The sequence below is a fragment of the Hermetia illucens genome, chromosome 5 (assembly GCF_905115235.1).
Source record: "Hermetia illucens chromosome 5, iHerIll2.2.curated.20191125, whole genome shotgun sequence".
Taxonomy (NCBI): domain Eukaryota; kingdom Metazoa; phylum Arthropoda; class Insecta; order Diptera; family Stratiomyidae; genus Hermetia; species Hermetia illucens.
Window position 1 is genome coordinate 19,638,372 of NC_051853.1, and position 18,121 is coordinate 19,656,492.

Consider the following 18,121-nt stretch of genomic DNA (forward strand, 5'->3'; position numbering starts at 1 on the left):
TAATTAAAATATATACTTATTGCTATGTAGTTTATGAAAGTTCCACTAACTCTATCAATGTACAAAGTGGTCCATCTTTATTAATTAGTAGAATTGGTGAAACTTTCATCAAATACAGCAGTAGGGAGAAACGATAAGAGTAAGATCTTTTTCATGTTGTACCATTGACGGCGACAGTATTGTAAAAAGCATCTTTATTTTAAAAGAAAACCCCATTAAAATCGATCCGATGTCTGCCTGTCTGTTTGCTGGATCCAATTTGCTAGAAAACAACTAAAACTGTTATCAACGAACTTGGTGGGAGTTTATAATCTTTGAAACTCTTTAAATACAATGAAAGGTACAAAGTTGTATTGCAAAAGATAACTATATTCTTTTTGCTCAGATTCATCAAAGTTAAGAGTTGTTGGGTAGAGTGTAAATGTAGATGGGGGACAGATTCGGTTAACTATTAGTTTTTTTGTTTAAAAAGTGATCTGTTATTTCATATCGTCAACAATAACAGGCCTCAAAATTATGGATGGAGTTGTAAAAAAACAGTGACCTTCCATTGCTTAAATTACAAGAAAAAATCTAATTTTTAATTTTTAAGCTTTCTTAGTTGAACAATAGACAAAAGTGCACAGATTATAATCAGGAAAGTGCTTACTTCTACTCTGTCATCGGTTATAATATTTCTGGTGACTGGTAACCTAATTCATTTATCTTGAATTGTTTATTCTACCGTTGAGATGTATTTGCTTTCTAATTGAACTATGGATACTAACCAAAAAGTTGAGCCTGGCAATGACTTCTCTGTCGTTTCCCACCGCTCGTTTTTCTATTTTTAGGCCTAACCTTTTGACTTCTTCCAAGAGCCACTTCGCAATAATAAATTCATCGAAGTGCGAAGTGGCTCTTCGAAGAAGTGAAAAGTTTAGTCCTAAAAATAGGAAAACAAGCAGTGGGAAATGGCAGAGAAGTCATTTCCACCTACTCCGAGCACATAATTTACTGGATGGCCGCTATAATATATGCTGTAGTGGCTGTTCTACAGAAAACCGGTCCCTGCCCAGCGTATCTCTTGCAGCTCTGTTTCATCAACCTTATATTGGCACAGGGCACCAGCTAGCTGCTGAGCAGCATTTGGTCTGTACAGACTGTACAGGCAGGCGCAAATTGTTATTCCATTGTCGTTATCAGATTCGTCGTTTTAAAGTCCATCCTGTCCGAGATTCCTTCTGTAGCTTCGTAACATCGGTTTTCCGTGTAGGGTTGTCAACCCTACCCAACCACTAACCTGGAGGATCAGTTGGTACAATTTGTCCCGTTTTTAGGCGCGGAAGACTCGCCTTCATCTTTCTCCGTCTGCAGCTTTTCGTTAAGAAAGAGCTCCCAGCGGTCACCACGTGGAGGTGGAGATAGGGTTTGGTAGGAGAGCTGTTGGTGTTGGTTCAGCAGGCATTTCCCAGGTTTTATGCTCCATCGTGGGTACCAATCCACGTTTCGCCCTGGGACCTATACTACCCTTTGACCACCGCCGTCAGCTCAGCCTATAAATTATGGGAGCTCATTTCACGTTTACCTCCATAATTTTTTTACGAGGCGGATTAAAGTTTTATTCCTCTCATCTTGGGAGGACAAAGGCGACTTTGTAAATAATACCATCGTGGTTTCATTTGGATTTACTACAGGACCGTGCCTGGGGCACCAACTATCAATCAAACCAATGGCGCGTTGTGTATCTCTACACACGGTTCCAAGATCTCGATTAACAGCTCACCATATCATTCGCATAAGTTTGAACGTGTATTGGTAGATTTCTTTCACACGGATAGATAGCTTAGCTTAGCTCTTTCGACGGTAGAGGAGACAGAGCTTCATACGCTAGGTGCACAAAGACAACTAAGACAAAGACTACACTAAGATGCTACTAGGGCATAAAATTGTCCACCTTCTGAGAAAAAGGACCTACCCTTATTGAGTGGACATTCATAGCTCGATCAGAAAAACCACGTCCAATTTGAATATCCTTCAAGCAGGCAAACCACAAAACCGATGAAAGTAGTGGCAACTATTCCTGCCAATCAGATGGGTAAAGATGCTAACCAGAAGTCTCTGCCCCATTATTAGATTCCCTTCCGGAGAATTTCACATTGCCGGTAGCTAGGAAGGTGCAGACAGGTAAATTTTCCAAACAACAAATCGAAAGCCAGATTGCTCGTGGAAAGGAGCTGTTACAAAGGAAGGCTGGTGTCCAACTGAGTTCCGATAACCGACCAAAGCCACATAAGCGCAATGCCAGCCAAATGTTGACCTCAAAATCATCCGGTTAAGAGGGTGGAATGTCTGTCGAAAATATTATACAAATAGCTGATCCTGTTAAAAAGAAGCAAAAGATAACAGGAAAAATTGTAAAGTCGTCGGAATCTGAAACTGATCGGCCGGAGAGAAAACGCCTAAATGGTCCATTTTAAAAACGAATCATACAAAGAACTATTACAAAAGACGGAGGAGTGCAAGGCGAACTTCCAAGATCAACCGAAACCACACGACAGCAATGTTCAGGCAAAAGTAAACCGAGGTTACCTATCCAAAATGACGAAATCCTCGCCGGAAACATTACGTAAGGAAATCAGCGGAAAATCTCCAAAGAGAGCAAAAAATCGACGGAAGAACGGCAAACAACTCAAGACAGAAAAACTGATGAGCACAAATAGAAGCACTCAAAGGGTGCGCTTAGTGAAAATAAGGACAGTAAGAGCGAGGCCCCTCATTCAAAATCTAAACGGCTACTCTCTTCAAAAGGTGTCAAAAAGGAGCAATCCCCAGATATCAGTGATATTATCAAATTCAAAAAGCCACGGCGGAGTCATGGAGTCGGTAAAGAGACTTGCCTATTTAGCTCTTCAGTTGAAAGACGCCCTAGAATACAAAAAGATATCGGGCATGAAAAATGATGTGGCGGAAATCAAAGAGAAGATCCTGGCTATAGGGAAAATAGTAAAATCGGAAAGTTTTCAAAACCAGAAAAGGAAGCTTAAGCAATTGGAAGATCAGTTGGAGTGGCTGAAACGAAGTATTAGGGACAGTTGAAAAACTTACACGCAGGAAAGGTAGTTTATAAATCAGGATTGTGTAAAGGTATTAGTAATAAATTCTTTAAAATAATGCAACTTCGAGTAGTTGTCATTTCTCCTGTTTGAACAGCTTTGCAATTTTTTGGTTGTTTCTCCGGAACACTCTCTTACAAAGAGTACTCTAGATATACTCTCCGTTGTCGCTCTCAGAACTCTTCTCGAAATCAATCAAGAATAGGTGGAGTGCGGGACTTAGTTCCCCATATTATTCCACAATGACAAACACAATCTCTGTCATGTTTACTTTGGAAGCTTACCAGAGTACAACAATATCCAAGCAATCCCCAAGAGGGGAGAAAGGAAAGTTAATATTCGGTGAAGACGAACGTGTTGGTGGGACCTGTCCCGTGGTTTGTTCACACATTCTAGAATCATTGCTAACGAAGTTGCTGTAAACACCTTTCAGAAAGAGGGGTCAGGCTCGGTTGTAGACCTGACCTTTGTGAGCCCTGCGTTGGCGCGTAGTACGTCCTGGTTCATTAGCGAACGCTACACCCATAGCGATCACTAGACAATCTTCTTTGAGACATGTGTCGAGCCACAGGGCAAAAAGCTATCATGCTCGAAACCGAAAAAGATTTCAGGCTGGTCTGCAAAAGCTTTGGATGAACAGACCTTTATGGAGGTGTGGTTAGATGAACCTGATAAAGCAGGCGCCCCTACGGAAAGAGCCATCCCTGTTGCTCAATGCATCGCCAAAACATGTGACGCGTCCTTGCCTAGGAGGTGCTCATTCCCCAGTGGAAGACCAAACTCCTGGTGGAATGATGAACTGACCGGCTTTCGATCAGAAGAGCGGTTCAGAGGGCGGTAGGTTGAGTCGACCAGAGGCGAAAAGAGTGCGCCTATAAGGCAGCCCGCAAAACCCTCAAGCCCGCCATTCAGCGAAGCAAGAGGAAATGCTTTAAGGAGACGTAAACCTATGGAGGAGTGCTTATAGAATCGTGATGGGACGATTTAGAGACCGTGCATCTCCGCAGATCCGCTCCCCTCCCCTCTTGCTGAGAATCATCCAGGGCTTATTCCCTCAGCAAGAGGAGAGCACCGACACATTCCAACTACTTCTGAATGTGACGACAATTCCGAAGAACTACTGGAAATCTGCGGTAGAATAGGAGGCAATAAAGCGTCAGGCCTGCATGGAGTACTAAATAAGGCCCTAAAGCTTACCGTGAGGGAATATCTCTAGCGGAATGAAAGCGGCAGAAGTTGGTACAAGCCTGGTAAACCTCCAGGTGAATCATCCCCATACCGACTCATATGTCTTTTGGACACTGTGTGAAAATGTTCGAGGGGATAATCTATAATAGATTACTCCCGGTTGTTGGGAGCCAAGGTGGCCTTTCAGATCGGCAGTATGGGCTCCATAAAGACAGATCAACCATTGATGCGATCAAATTGGTTACTTACTTGACCGAAGATGCAATCCACGGAAAGGGTAGTAGCAGCAAATATTGCGTGGTAGTAACTTTGGACGTGAAAAATGCATTCGATTCGGGCAATTGGAATCTAATACGCAAATCCCTAGCGAAGGTTGGTATTCCCGCCTATCTCGCTGCTATCGTCGGTAGTTATTTAACTGAAAGGAGGCTCTGGTATAACACTGATGACGGACCCCAGGAGTACGCGGGTGTCCCGCAGGATTCCGCATTGGACTCACTACTGTGGAACATCATGTACAACGATGTACTTAACTTTCCCCTTCCGAGGGAGGCCATAATGGGGGATAACGCTGACGATATAGCGCTGACAGCCCTGAGGGTATGCTCTGCTTCCAGAACTGTCTCAGATAATCCAGCATTCGTCATTTCTGAAATGATGCCGATTGACATCTTGGCAGATGAATTGACGAATATATACAACGCGAAGCCAACCTCTCCCTTATCGCAGACGAAGAACACTGAGAGGGAGAGATCTAGAAATAGATAGCAAGAGCGGTGGGAACGGTCGATGGAATCACCGGCTCCTTCCTAGTTGAAGATTAATTATAATCTCACCTAGTTTCCCACAGGGCACCGAAGATATCGCCAATACCTGCACAGGTTTAAATTGTGACGGAGTCCCAGAGGACCCAGAACATGTATTCTTCCACTGTCCGAGATTCGTAGAAGAAAGAAGAAATCTAGAGGAGACTCTAGTAGAGGTGCTGGTACCAGAAAATCTGATGCCGAAAATGGTAGCATAACAAGAGAATTGGGACGTGGTCAACTCCATGATTGTATCTATTCAAAATATTCAAAATAAACTGCGAAAGGCAGAGGAGAGGAGAAAAGCGAGGTCACGTATGCGGCGTATAGAAGAAAGGTGATTAAGCTAGAATGAGCTGACTCCACCCCATGATATAATACCTTAGAGTAGTTCCGCAGGGCAGGGGGCAGGGGGGCAGGTAGTCGGGGGTGGTTTTAGTGGGTAAAAGTCCCACACACAGGTGTGTCCAGACCAGTGCCTTTTGAAGATTTTCACCTCCTCAAAAAAAAGGCTACTTCTTATGCAGTACAGTCCAGATCAAACTTGCCGTGTACTCGTATTTGATTTCCTAAGTCCTAAAGGGTAGCAGTATTAGGAAAGCATAAACTACGTGAGCTACCTATTATATAGTTGAAATTCTAGATAAAATTTGACATTGTCGCCTGTAAATTGTAAAATCCACTGCTCATTAATCTAAAGCTAATCCGACTACGTAACAAATTCCTAATTTCCACACACGATATTCGAAAATTACATTTCTAACCAAAATTGAGGGGAATTTAGCACTTCTCGCATATCACATTTATTATTAAATTCCCGAATTTCACACGGTTGAAACTCATTTACCACGACTGAAAATTCTCGTCGGCTCAACCACCTTTCATCCTCCTCTATCCAATTTGTAACATCATACTCATATGCAGGATCGTTTAAAAGTCATTAGGCAAGCACCTTCATCGCTCTTACATCTCTGTCTGGCTTACATGGATTCCCGAAAATCTAATGGTATCCAGTAAATTTGTACAGCCATAGTTAATATACCCCCATTATATTTATTCCACTCGAACTATATAATTTCATAATCTGTTGATGAAGGGATAAATACGAGGAGGGATGAGAGGGGGCTGTTCAGCGAAGGTGTGTAGTTTTCGGCTCCTAATTACACTGGGACTACAATTGTTTCAATCGGAGGGGAGTGGCGAAGCTATAACATGAGCATGTCATCGGGAAACAGCACTTTGTCTTCAGGTTATTAAAGGGATGATAATGGCGATGATATGGTTCAGGAAACTTAGTAACACATTCGATATATGGAAGTGTAGGTACAATGACATGCACACGTATGATTACATGAATTAATGTAGACAGTTTCAAACTAGGCATTATGATTAATTTGTTCATTTGATTATTATTTAATTTGAAGATATGAGCACCGGAATTTCATTTGAATAACCAGACCCCCACCGACTGATTAGTTATTTATATATAAATATGTATATGTGTAGTATGCATAAATAAACATATGGAGATACAAATTCCATAGATTACTGTCACTCTAAAATACCACAAATAGCTAAATTTTGATAAGATACAGTCGGAGCTGGAGCAAAAAGTAAATCTATCTATTTTGAAATGAAGATATAGATTTAAATAAATTTAAATTCTTTTCTCTTCTTTGGGAATTAATTTTCATAATTTTATTCTAATTCCAGGCGACAAACGGCGGAAGAAAGAGAAGCCGAACGGCAAGCAGCCAATCGACTAATGCTTTCATTGCAGGCTGAAGCCTTAAGCAAAGGATTCGCACCACCCGCGGCAGCACCTATCTCTACCGTATCATCACCGCCCACAAATGGGGCACCTCTAGCAGCTCTCCATGGCCTTCAACCTTGGGCTGAGCAACATGCCGCCGGATGCTAATGAATTCCGTTTGGATTTCAGTTAAATAATGTTTTGTGATATTGGTAGTTTTAGCTCTCGAAAAAGCTCCTTTTGTAAATACAGAATCGCAGCAGAATGTGACAAACATTTAGTATGCTAGGATATAAAACCCGCCGAAGTAAGGGCCGAATTTTAAGAATCAATGATTGTGGCGTACCCGAGAAAATTTATTACGTATAGTATTCTATTGAATAATTTAGATGTTACAAATGTCGCTTACTTAGCTATAGCAGTGTAAATATTAGATGATAAATTAGTAGTTACTTTATCAAAGAAAAGCAGCGTTTGGGAAACAATACTTAACTTTAGTAGAAATAACAAAGAAGGAAAAGGGAGTGGTGTTTTATTGTGACCAACAGAGTAATAAAAGTTTGTAGTTAAACTGAATCCCAGCAAAATCAGTTCGCACTAAAATCACTTCAATTTAATGCATATGACTAAACTGGACATTTTGCCGCTGTTGATTTTAATTTATAATGTTCGGTGAAAGTGCTGATATGATGTCGGTTCTGTGTATAAAATTTCATTTAAGGCAATAAACAAAATCATCTGCAATAAAAATATTTTGAAACATTACTTCGTCGAGTTTCATTCATTAAATGTTATGTTATGTAGGTCCTGGCTGTTAAGATTGTAGAAATTAACCCCAGCAAGGTTAAAAAAACTTTTGTTCCATACAAAACCTTAAAAATAAATACATCAGCAACGAAAGTTATAGTATCCGCAATGCAAACCATACTATTTCTTTATTTGATTGTACGCAGTATTCCCTTTTTCATAGCATCTTCTATAATTTGCATCATCTCATCTCAAATTAACTATATCCACCTGGACCCCACAATTTTAAGATTTAACGTTAACTTCATGGCGAAATTGCTACCTAAAATCCATCATCTTTAAAATTGTCCTCAATTCTAAAACATCTTTAATAAACATTGAGTTATATGGTTTCTGAAACAACATGATCGTTGTGCTTTTTTTCATATAATTTACTTTCGAATGTCATGTAGACACCTATGTTAATGAGCAATTAGGCTCATTTCACCTAAGTGGTTCAGTTAACGGCAAGAATAAATCCTAATGAAATCATGAGTAGCTGCTTGCAGATTACTGGGAATCCTGCTGTTATCTCCTAAGGTTCCTCTTGTAGCTACGATCACACCTTTGCTAACATACTTCCTGAATGATAATAAAATCATTGCATGTGATCCCTTGTAAGTATTTTGAGGAACTCCATTACAATCTTCTAGAGATTCACCATATTTATGTTCGGCTCCGCACAGAATCCTTTTAAGAGTTTTCCTGTCAAATGCCAACAACGAATAGTGCTTAATTGCGTTTTCGGTGGTTTTCAGCAATTACCGTCGTCAAAGACCAAGCTGCCGAAGCATATTTTCCCCTGGAGCCACTCACAGCAATTAACGTTCCTTTTTATAATTAGCAAAATCTGTTATAGGGAAAGTGGAAATTGGGTCGTGGTAATTTGCGTTTAACCCCATAACTTTTTCATGTTTTGAATCATGAATTTGAAACTAACTAAAATTCAAAATTGCAAACTTTTTCAGGGAAAGTAGTCACCGACAACAATGGACTGTTTTGGCCAAACTACTACATTACATTTTAGCTAGGAAGCTAGTTTTGTGTCCAAAAAGTAATCCTGCATGACACATTCTAGATTACTCGGTTACGACATATACAGCAAAAACACATCGTTACAATAGCGAAGTGGTCAGGAAGCTGATCAGGCAGGTCTTCAACACCTGCTACAGGCATAAATACTGGCAGTCATACAAGGATCACTGGAAGACGTAAAAATCAGCAATAAGACTGTCAGAACATTGGAAGTTCCAGCGAGTCTATGAAACTTAGTAAGGTTTTAGCAAGAAACCCAGGAGCCCATTCTTTTTTGAAAAGTCGGAAGGCTCCTGAACGGAAGCTGCTGATGAGACTCTTATTTATGCATTCCCAGTCGTTTGAGATTATCAAATTGGTAATTACTAAGGATAAATTCAATAGGGCTATAGATAGCTTCTGCGCTTGCCCCAAAATTAGAAGAAAAGGTAAAATTAAACATTTTAGAGTGAGCTTGTTAGGTAGTCTTTCATGTGGAAAGAAAAAGAAGGGTTTTTTTTTGCTGACTACAATTTTCTTTATTAAACAAATATCGCATTTCGAGAATGAGTTTTTCCTTCTTATGAAATGAAGTCCATAAAGGGCAAGTAGTGCTCACCACTAAGGGAAGGAAGTGCACATCCATGAAGATCAAAATTGGAACACAGGCCATATGTTCCCAACCTAAGTTCAAATATTTAGGCATAATGATTGACCAGAGGCTAAATTTCAAAGCAGATTGAAACAACAACGGGAGATAATATCGGGGCATTGACCACAAAAATGCTACCAAATATAGATAGCCTAAGGCGGCGGTGTCACCTCCTTGTTTCAAGAGTGGTCAGCTCGATGATATATGCAGCCCAGTGTGGATAGATCCACTGAAAAAAAATTAAATAAAAGAGAAATAGCGCTTTCCACCAGAAAACATCATAGAGCACATATTACAATGGAAAGGTTATCACAGACATCCATTAGAAACTTAGACAGGGGGAGGTCGGCCGGAACAAAGAACAGGTGAAGAACACAAACGTGGACGCTAGTGCAGGATAAACTCTGATCCAGCTTCGCAACATAGTATAATATTGGAGTTCGGTAGGGAGAGTGGAAGAAGAAGAAGGTGATTTTAGTGGGCAAGGGTCTCACATACTCACATAGCCCTTACTGCACAAGACAATCATCTTACCACTCAGAAGAATTGCGAACTCTTGGCCGCGTTTGAGAGAAGAATCGTCAGAAGAATTTTTGGCTCCCTACATGAGGATGGACGATTCCGTAGTTTACATAACAACGAAATCTATGAGCGATACCATGATGGTCCGGTTGTGGATAAAATCCGGCTCAATAGGTTACGGTGGGCGGTCACTTAATCCGTATGGATGAGGATGATCCCGCCCGGAAAGTCTATAAAGTCTAGGGCTATCTATGGTACAAAAAGAAGACGAGGCAGACCCTACCTAAGATGGAGCGATGGCGTAGGCCAGGACGCCAGACAGCTTTTAGGGATATCGAATTGGTGGACCTCGGCGCAAAACCGGCATGTCTGGAGTTCCTTATTAAGGCAGGCCTAGACCGGATACCGGTTGTTGCGCCGTTGATGATGATGATGATGGAGGGTCTCACATAACGATCTGGCAGAACCCAACAAAACTTTTCACCCAGCATGGAAAAAAATACAGACAGACACAGGTGCAGACAAACCGATTTTAACAAAGCCTTGTTTAACACAGAATTTTAAAAAGAAATGAAGAGAAAATTTAGGGAATGTATATCGAAATAATGAAACTATCTATTCTTTGAAAAGTTCTATAGACGAGTCGTATTAAGCTAAGCGCTCTCGCTAGTTTGGGAGTATATCGTCACCTGCTGGTTTACGTAGAACCATCTCGATATTCTTGCAACTTGTTTCAAACAATATTGCCACGCCTACCTGAAAGCAGTGGCAAATCATCTACCATGAATTTTCGAATCCAATCAAATCAAAGAAATTGGAATACTTCCTTCTCCTTCCATTTTGATAATGCGATGCCTGACAATTAAAGGTGGATCTTCCAGGTAGTATTTAAAAACATCTTTAAGGTTTTTTAGGTTTCGAAAATATTTTTAATATTCCACGCATTTTGTACCTTTTTGACCACCTTCGTAAATTTAGTATTTATTGGTATTCAATCTAAGTGGTGATACGAGATTTAGGGCGTGGAATGTGGTACTGGGGAAACTAGGCGTCTATAGGGAATATTTTTTTCAAATAAATATATAATACTTTAATAAATAAGGAGAAAGTACATATTTTTAAACTTCCTTAACAAGAACAACCCTCACTTTGGCAATTAGCGATTTTTCTTAATTAGAGGGCAGACACACATTTACTTTTCATTCTGCTTATATACATATTTTGAGAGATAGATCCTTCTTTCTTCTGTGCGTGTCACCATCAAATTAAATAATCAAAGTTTTATTTATTTAATATTGTTACTAAACAATTTAAATTGACAATTTTCCAATGACATTTAAACTGAAAATAATATAAAATCTTTTTTCTTTTAAAAAGATAATCGTTATCATTTATTAATGGGACGAATTTTAATTTTTTTTCTATCGATAAAGCCTTCCATATATTTGTTAAGCCTGCTACCATGGTGGAAACAGTTGAACCTTAAATTAAAATCTAAATAACTTGAATAATATTGCATCGAACTGAAATTATACCACTTTGATGAAAACCATCTTTAAGCAGTTGTTTATTCAGGATGAGCTCTAGCCACCAGGATAAAAATAACATCGAAAGTCATTTATATATTTTATTTATCGTTTGCCGCTAAATGGTACTCGGTAATAAAATTTAATATTCTTGTTTTGTAATTTATGTAATTTTTCTATGGTAAATAAGAATTCTTCTGTTCATCAGAATGGAAATAATATTACAGAAATGGGGTGTGTTGGCTGTACCCCATTTCTGTAATATTATTTCCATTCAGAAATCCAGAATTCCAGAAATCAGATATTTTGGTAGTTACTTGTATTCTCGTTGATGATTAAGTGGATTTCACACTTCTTTTTCGCAATTTTTGGTGAACAAATATATATCTTTGTTGAGTCCGCAGAATGTGTGTTCGCAAGAAATTAAAAGTGTTGCAATATGTTTTCGTTTTAGAATAATGCTTAATTTTAATAAATATGCAACACGGCATATACATTTATTTAATATAGTAGACTTTAGACTAAAACAGAAAAATAACTCGGACTATTTCATATATACATATGTATGTATCCTTCTTTTGTAAGTGGAGTTCATTATTAATATAGTTCATATTGCCTGAGTGTGCCTACGCAAAGAAAATTTGGCTAGAATAAGAGGATGATCAGATTCCTCTTACTCTAGGCAAACAACTTTGTAGAACGTTTCTGGTCCTAAGGTCAAAATCATTTTTTTTTGTTGCCAGAGCCAAATCAATATATAACCTTGAATTTATTGGCTTTTTTTGGTATTTAATTAATATTTTACATTTTTCAGTCATCTAAAAATGCTTGAATAAAACTGCCTCATTAAAATTGGAATTGGGAACTACCTAGTGTTCTAGGAGATAAAATTCAATTTTGATTTGGTTACTAGCTTTATTTTATATTATTATAATTAGATCCTTACAATTTATTTAAATACATCTTATAGCCATACTTAAAAATTATTTTTTGTTGGTGGTATTTTGCGCAAAAAAAAAGTAATAACCACTGAAGTTGTTTACAATATTAACCAGAAACTAAAAATACATTTGAGCGGATGTGCGAAATTATTGTGAAAAATATAAATTATTTCTCATTTAACATTTAGCATTATAGCTAATTCCGGTAGTACTATTATTGGAGAAAAAGTTATTTTTTAACCATGCTTTCACTCCGTAAATTTTCCATTAAATCTTCCGTTTCACGTTCGTCGTCATCACTATTATCATCTTTACTATTATTCTTCATTGTTAAAATGCATTAATACTCAATCAAAAATGTTGTTTATATGGTAAGTTTCCATTCCGATAATATGTATTTAATTGCTTGTTCGGAAAATACAAAATCGCTTTTTAAATGAATTTTTACATATAAATATTTTTTTTTAAAAATAGAAGAAAAACTTTGAAACTTACAAGATACAGTTTTTGCCATATAAAATTACAAAGGAAAATTTTTCCCACGAAATCCGTATATATTTAAGCAATTTTTCCAAACATTTCCATTTTTTCATTTTCAAAATCATTTTTATTTCAAGCAAACATTGAACAGTAATAATATAGATTGAGAAAAATGAATGAAAAACAATCTTATAATCTATTAAAAAAAAAATTGGAATAAACTTTATGGCCAACCAACTATACTAAATATAACAAAATACATTAAATTGCAAAATTAAATTAATTAAAAATATGTAGGTTGTCGGGAAATGGTCAAAACCCCGGCAAAGTTAGCTATGTCTTGTTAACGCACAAAAAAAGTAAAAGAATGCCCTAACCTAATTCAGCACTTAATATCTTTAAAAAAAACTAGTTCTGAAATTTAAATTTATTCTTAAGGCTAATACAAAAAATATAGAATTAGTTACCTTAAAGCTAATAAAATGAATAATATATGTATTTAAAGATTCTTATATTTTACATTTTTTTTTTTTTTGTTGATGAGGGAAGGAAATGAACACAACGCAATATAGTCGGCATCCCAAAGCCGCTAGTACCTGGATTTCTTCTTTTCATCCTGCTTTATATCAATTGTTCTCGCTCTTGAATATCTCTAACCGAATCCTGGAGCCCCGCAGTCGAGTTCCGGGGATATTCTTCTTGTCGGCGGCTCGCCTATATATATGATACATAATCGGGTCACCGGCAGGATCAAGAACCAAACCGTTCCTATCCAGAGATGCACGGAAATTTCGGGAGGAATGAAACCTGTCGTGGGAGTTTTCTCGAAACGCAAGGGTTCTCACCATGCGAAACGGATCGGACTATATGATTGCAAATCAATCTAACGATAAATATGTCGATTCTTGGCACAGCAGCAGCTGTATATATCACCGCCATTAGTTACCTAGTGTTCATAATTTGACGAATCAGTCCTATTTAGCCCCATGCACGCGCGCAGACCATCTGGCTAGCACACAAGTTAAAGCAAATAGGACACCCCTATGTGGATGCCGGTCTAACCAGAGTTAGGTAACAAATGATTTTAACATCTCGACTAAGATGTGGAGTATAAAAGAGTCTTCGAAGAGACATTAATGCCATGCGAACGCTTTCTAGGGCAACTTGAACGTGCTCGTTAAATTGAAGACGTTCGTCAAGACGCAATCCTAGGTATTTTGGCGCAGTCACTCTTCCTTGTTGCAATCCATTCAGAACATTTAGTAGTGAGATTTCCATCTGTGATGACAAAGCATTTGTCGTACAGCATGCCACACATCATCGCTACGAGGTGATTGGGAAGCTCACCTTCTCCAAGTCTATAAGGCAGGCACCTTCGCCCTCACCACTTTTAATCCTCCAGGATATATCAGACGTTACCTTCGTTATTGCATGTACCGTCCACAAATGTACATGTCCAGATCGAAGTCCGAGTTGCACATTCCACAATAATTCCTTCTTCTTACTATGCCCGTTCAAGACTTTTAATACCAAAACTTCAAATACCTTGCAGATGTCTTAAAACTGAATGAATCGTTCCCTCACTTAAGGTCGGAAACACCCGGGCTTTCGTCCATTGTCCTGGAAAGATAATTATTGAACAAGATGCAATAATTCTGAATAGTAATGTCCATTAAAATGCCTAAGAACTACGTTGGGAATGCCTACTGAGAGATCTCTTATTGTTTAGTTAGTTGATTAGTTCTCCAGCTTGAGATGATATTCGAGTATTTCCTCGTTGATCAGGTTCCTGTCACTCGGCGCAATTGTACTATCATTTTCCCCATCAAAAGGTAGGCATTCCTCTCGATATCCCCGAATAAACCTCTCTTGAAATTTCTTCCAATCTGTTGGACTTTAAGCCTGTGGACGCCGCTGTCCATCGGCAGAAGGTGAACTCTTCGTTCATCAAATAGAACCTCAATAAGAATAGCATTATGGCCGCTATCGTAAGGAAGAGTTTGTAGTTTCCGCTGAGAATTCCTGAAACTAAAGTTCAGGCGCGTCAGCAATGCACAAATTCAGATAGGATTTTGCCCGGGCCAGGTCGGACTACAATTCCCATTTAAACACTGGTATTGCTCTATCCAAAATTTAAATTTAAAAAATACCCCTCTGGGATTGTTTTTAGCGTTTCGCCACGAGGTAGAAAAACAAACCTGTCTTTTGGGTTCATCCATGCATCATAACGAGGCTTTAGATGTTGATACTAGGAAGCTGGAAATAATAGCACATTTTAATTTAACCAAAGGAGAAGTTGACTCAATCGATGAAAAATGCTCTATCAATTCATGCAATAGGAAGACCAAGCGTTGGCCTACGGCAGTATTTCTCAGGCTTGTAGATATTGCTTCAGTAAACTCTTTCATTTTTCATCAGTCGTTCCGGCATAATGCTGAATTAATAAGATACAACTACATAAAAAAACTAGGCATGCAGCTGATTAAGCCTGAGCTAGAACGAAGATTTAAGAATCCTCATATAAATCGCGAAGTAAGAATGTGCATTGGACGTGCCCTGAATATACGACAGGAATTTGATTGGGGTGAAACAGAAATACTGGAAAAACTGGATAAAGACAAAATTGTCTTTTATTTCCTCCAAAAAAAGTAGAAGAACAGCTGATTTTTGCATAGAATGCAGACGTCCAGTATGTTTAAAATGCACCAGAAAGATATGGAAGCGTGTTCCACTTGAAAAAGTATCTTTTGAAAATGATGTGTAATTTTGCCCAAAAATAATTTTTTTCGCTAAAATATCTTAACCCGAACCGTCACTGCTTTACATTGTTAGTGTTCTTCAAAAATATTTATTGCTTTTTGAATAAAGAGTTGGCTTTTTTTTTTGTTAATTATTTATTTCGTAGCATTCTAAAACATAAAGTTCGCCACATATTCTCCGTTCTTTGTTTCATTATTTTTAGATTACCTTCAAACGTGGTTAACAGAAAATATTTGAAGCATAAACAAATTCAAAACCAGTCGCTGAACTCGTTTGTCAAAAGGAAAATAGATAGGCGTCTGACAGACGTCACATCTGTTGAAAGGGGATAAGTATGCAACGCCTGTATTTACCAGTTAGAAAAAGAGAACGTGCACTCGTTACTACATATACATCATAACAAGTCAGGAAGCCGGAAGCTGGACGCTTCAGGTATGAAAGGTTTTTTGTATTTCTTTTATAAAGATATTTGAGTGTGAATTTGTCTCATTAGAACCTAGCACGTAATATATACATTTATTATGTGAGAATATCCTCTTTCAAGTGGTATTGACATTCAGTCTTGAATTTGAACAGAAGCGACAACTTTGACCTATTGTAACCTTGTTATAAATGGTGCTATTCAGATTTTTCAGATTTTTTGGTTTGGTAGTTTCTGAGAATGGGTCCGTTAAAGAAATGATCACTTTTGACCCCCGCACTCTCCATATTTTCAAGAAATGTCAAAACTAGGATCTACTTTGGAAAGTACTAATCGAGACCTTTTATTTGATAACCCACATGGCTATATTTGGTGAAGAAAAATACACCTTCCTTTTGCATGTATGAGGACCCCCCTTTAAATCCGACCAAATAGGGTGTAATTCACTGGATTCGTTAGCGTTCACAGTTCCCACCTTTCCAGCAACATTGGTGTCAATCGCTATAACCGTCTCCGAAAAAATGCATGTGACAGACAGACAGCCAAGCAGACTCTTTCATGCCACGCCGCACTGTACTCAAGCAATGAATGCGCAACTTCTGGTGGACTGCCGTAATCGATGAGCTTCACAAAGTTTGCCTTAAAAGCAGGGAAGGTAGTAGATACGGGCCTGAGTTTCAAGAGTTGCACAGCCAATATAAGAAGACAACGAAAGAACTGCAAGTAATCATGTCGACATCGGAGTGACTATTGTGGTACAAGATATAACGACACCAACCGTAGTTCGTGACTGATCCTTCCCCGCGAAGTAACACCGAAATGGCAGCCCCACGGGGTTAGAGAAGGAGAAGGAGAGGGTTTGAGTGAGTAACAGTCTCACATAACCATATGGCAGGAGCCAGCGTTAGGTTTTAAGCCTTTCCACCTGCCAACGCCAAAAAAAGACAATCAGACTGACTGTAAACCATCGTTATTGGACATCATTATTAAACAACTAAGATTCCTTTTTTTCATGAAATAAATGAATTTTTTTCCGATTTCTTATATATTATACTTATTTTATTGGTAAGCATTCCTGTGACTACTATTAGCCTTGAGTGATCATTTTTTAAAAAAAGAAGGTATGATGACCAAGATGTACGACACGTCAGTTTTACGATCGCGACGTCGTTCAAATCCGTGCTGTAGTCATGAATGCTTGCGATTGTCTAAAGGAGTTGCTATAATGAGCCTATTAAATGCCCTTTTTTTAAATAGAAGAATAGAAAGCAAAAAAATAGGAATTTTAACAATTAAAATTTTAAGTACGAGTAGATTTAATTTCAATTCAAAGTTACTAGATAACCAATGAAAAATGCCCTAAATGATAATAGCGAGTGATTTAAAAAGAAATTGAAACATTGATTGAGGTTTTTGTTGAGGATGCAGGAAGTCCTAAGTCCACATCCACTTGTTGACGGACCGGACAACTCGGGAAGCAACTTACTTCCTCTCTTGTGGTCCACGGACCCTTCGTTTTGAGTTAAACACTCAAGTTTTTTTTAAAAAACAAAAGGGTGACTGACGGTTTCGTCCAGAGCAGAGGCAACTCATCAGGCACTGCCTCACCTATGCCCTGGGAGCAGCGTGACCGGGGAAGCAGCGGCTGACGAGTTGCCTCTGTCCTGGACAAAACCTTCAATCAACACTTTGTCATTGATTAAGCTTTTTTTAACATTACGATAGGACTCATCCTAATAGTTTTCCACGAACCTGATCGTGAACAACATTTTTTACAACGTGGCATGATGGTGAGCCAATGAATCGTCTGTAATTTTTTCATCATATCTGTTTCTGAAAAATAAGAGAAAAAAGGCGTGGAACTCATTTAATATTCGATATATATACTTGATAATTATATTAATCGCTCATTTTATAAAATTGAAAAATTGTAAGTGAAAGCAAACTTATATAAACAATGAAAAGCCGTGAACTCAACTGAGGAACCTAAAAGAAATACCTATGAATTTCTGATAGAATTACGGTCAAAATAATTCAAAATCAACGTAACTTTCTCAGTTAAAAATGAAAAGCATGCACTGGTAACTACATATAACATACATGAGAAAAATGAAAAATCACTTTGCCATCTATTCCAAAAACGTATTGAACAGAATCACAGCCAAAAAAATTGCAGACAG

The 18,121-nt window shown here is 38.2% G+C and overlaps 2 protein-coding genes across 2 annotated transcripts in view; both read left to right on the forward strand.

Moving 5' to 3' along the window:
- LOC119658247 (T-cell leukemia homeobox protein 3) overlaps nt 1-7,566 on the forward strand; it is a 101,484-nt gene extending 93,918 nt beyond the window's left edge. Inside the window, exon 4 of the mRNA XM_038065522.1 lies at nt 6,800-7,566. Within this exon, the coding sequence (XP_037921450.1) occupies nt 6,800-7,007 (208 nt within the window). The 3' untranslated portion in view covers nt 7,008-7,566. The remainder of the gene's footprint in view (nt 1-6,799) is intronic.
- Nucleotides 7,567-14,977: 7,411 nt separating this feature from the next.
- LOC119656979 lies at nt 14,978-15,412 on the forward strand. The gene has a single exon (XM_038063712.1). It carries the CDS (start codon nt 14,978-14,980, stop codon nt 15,410-15,412), a length of 435 nt encoding a protein of 144 aa, XP_037919640.1.
- The last annotated feature ends 2,709 nt before the right edge of the window (nt 15,413-18,121 follow it).

Coding starts and splice junctions, on each gene's coding strand:
- LOC119656979 (XM_038063712.1), top strand. CDS start 14,978: ATGCATCATAACGAGGCTTTAGATGTTGATACTAGGAAGCTGGAAATA.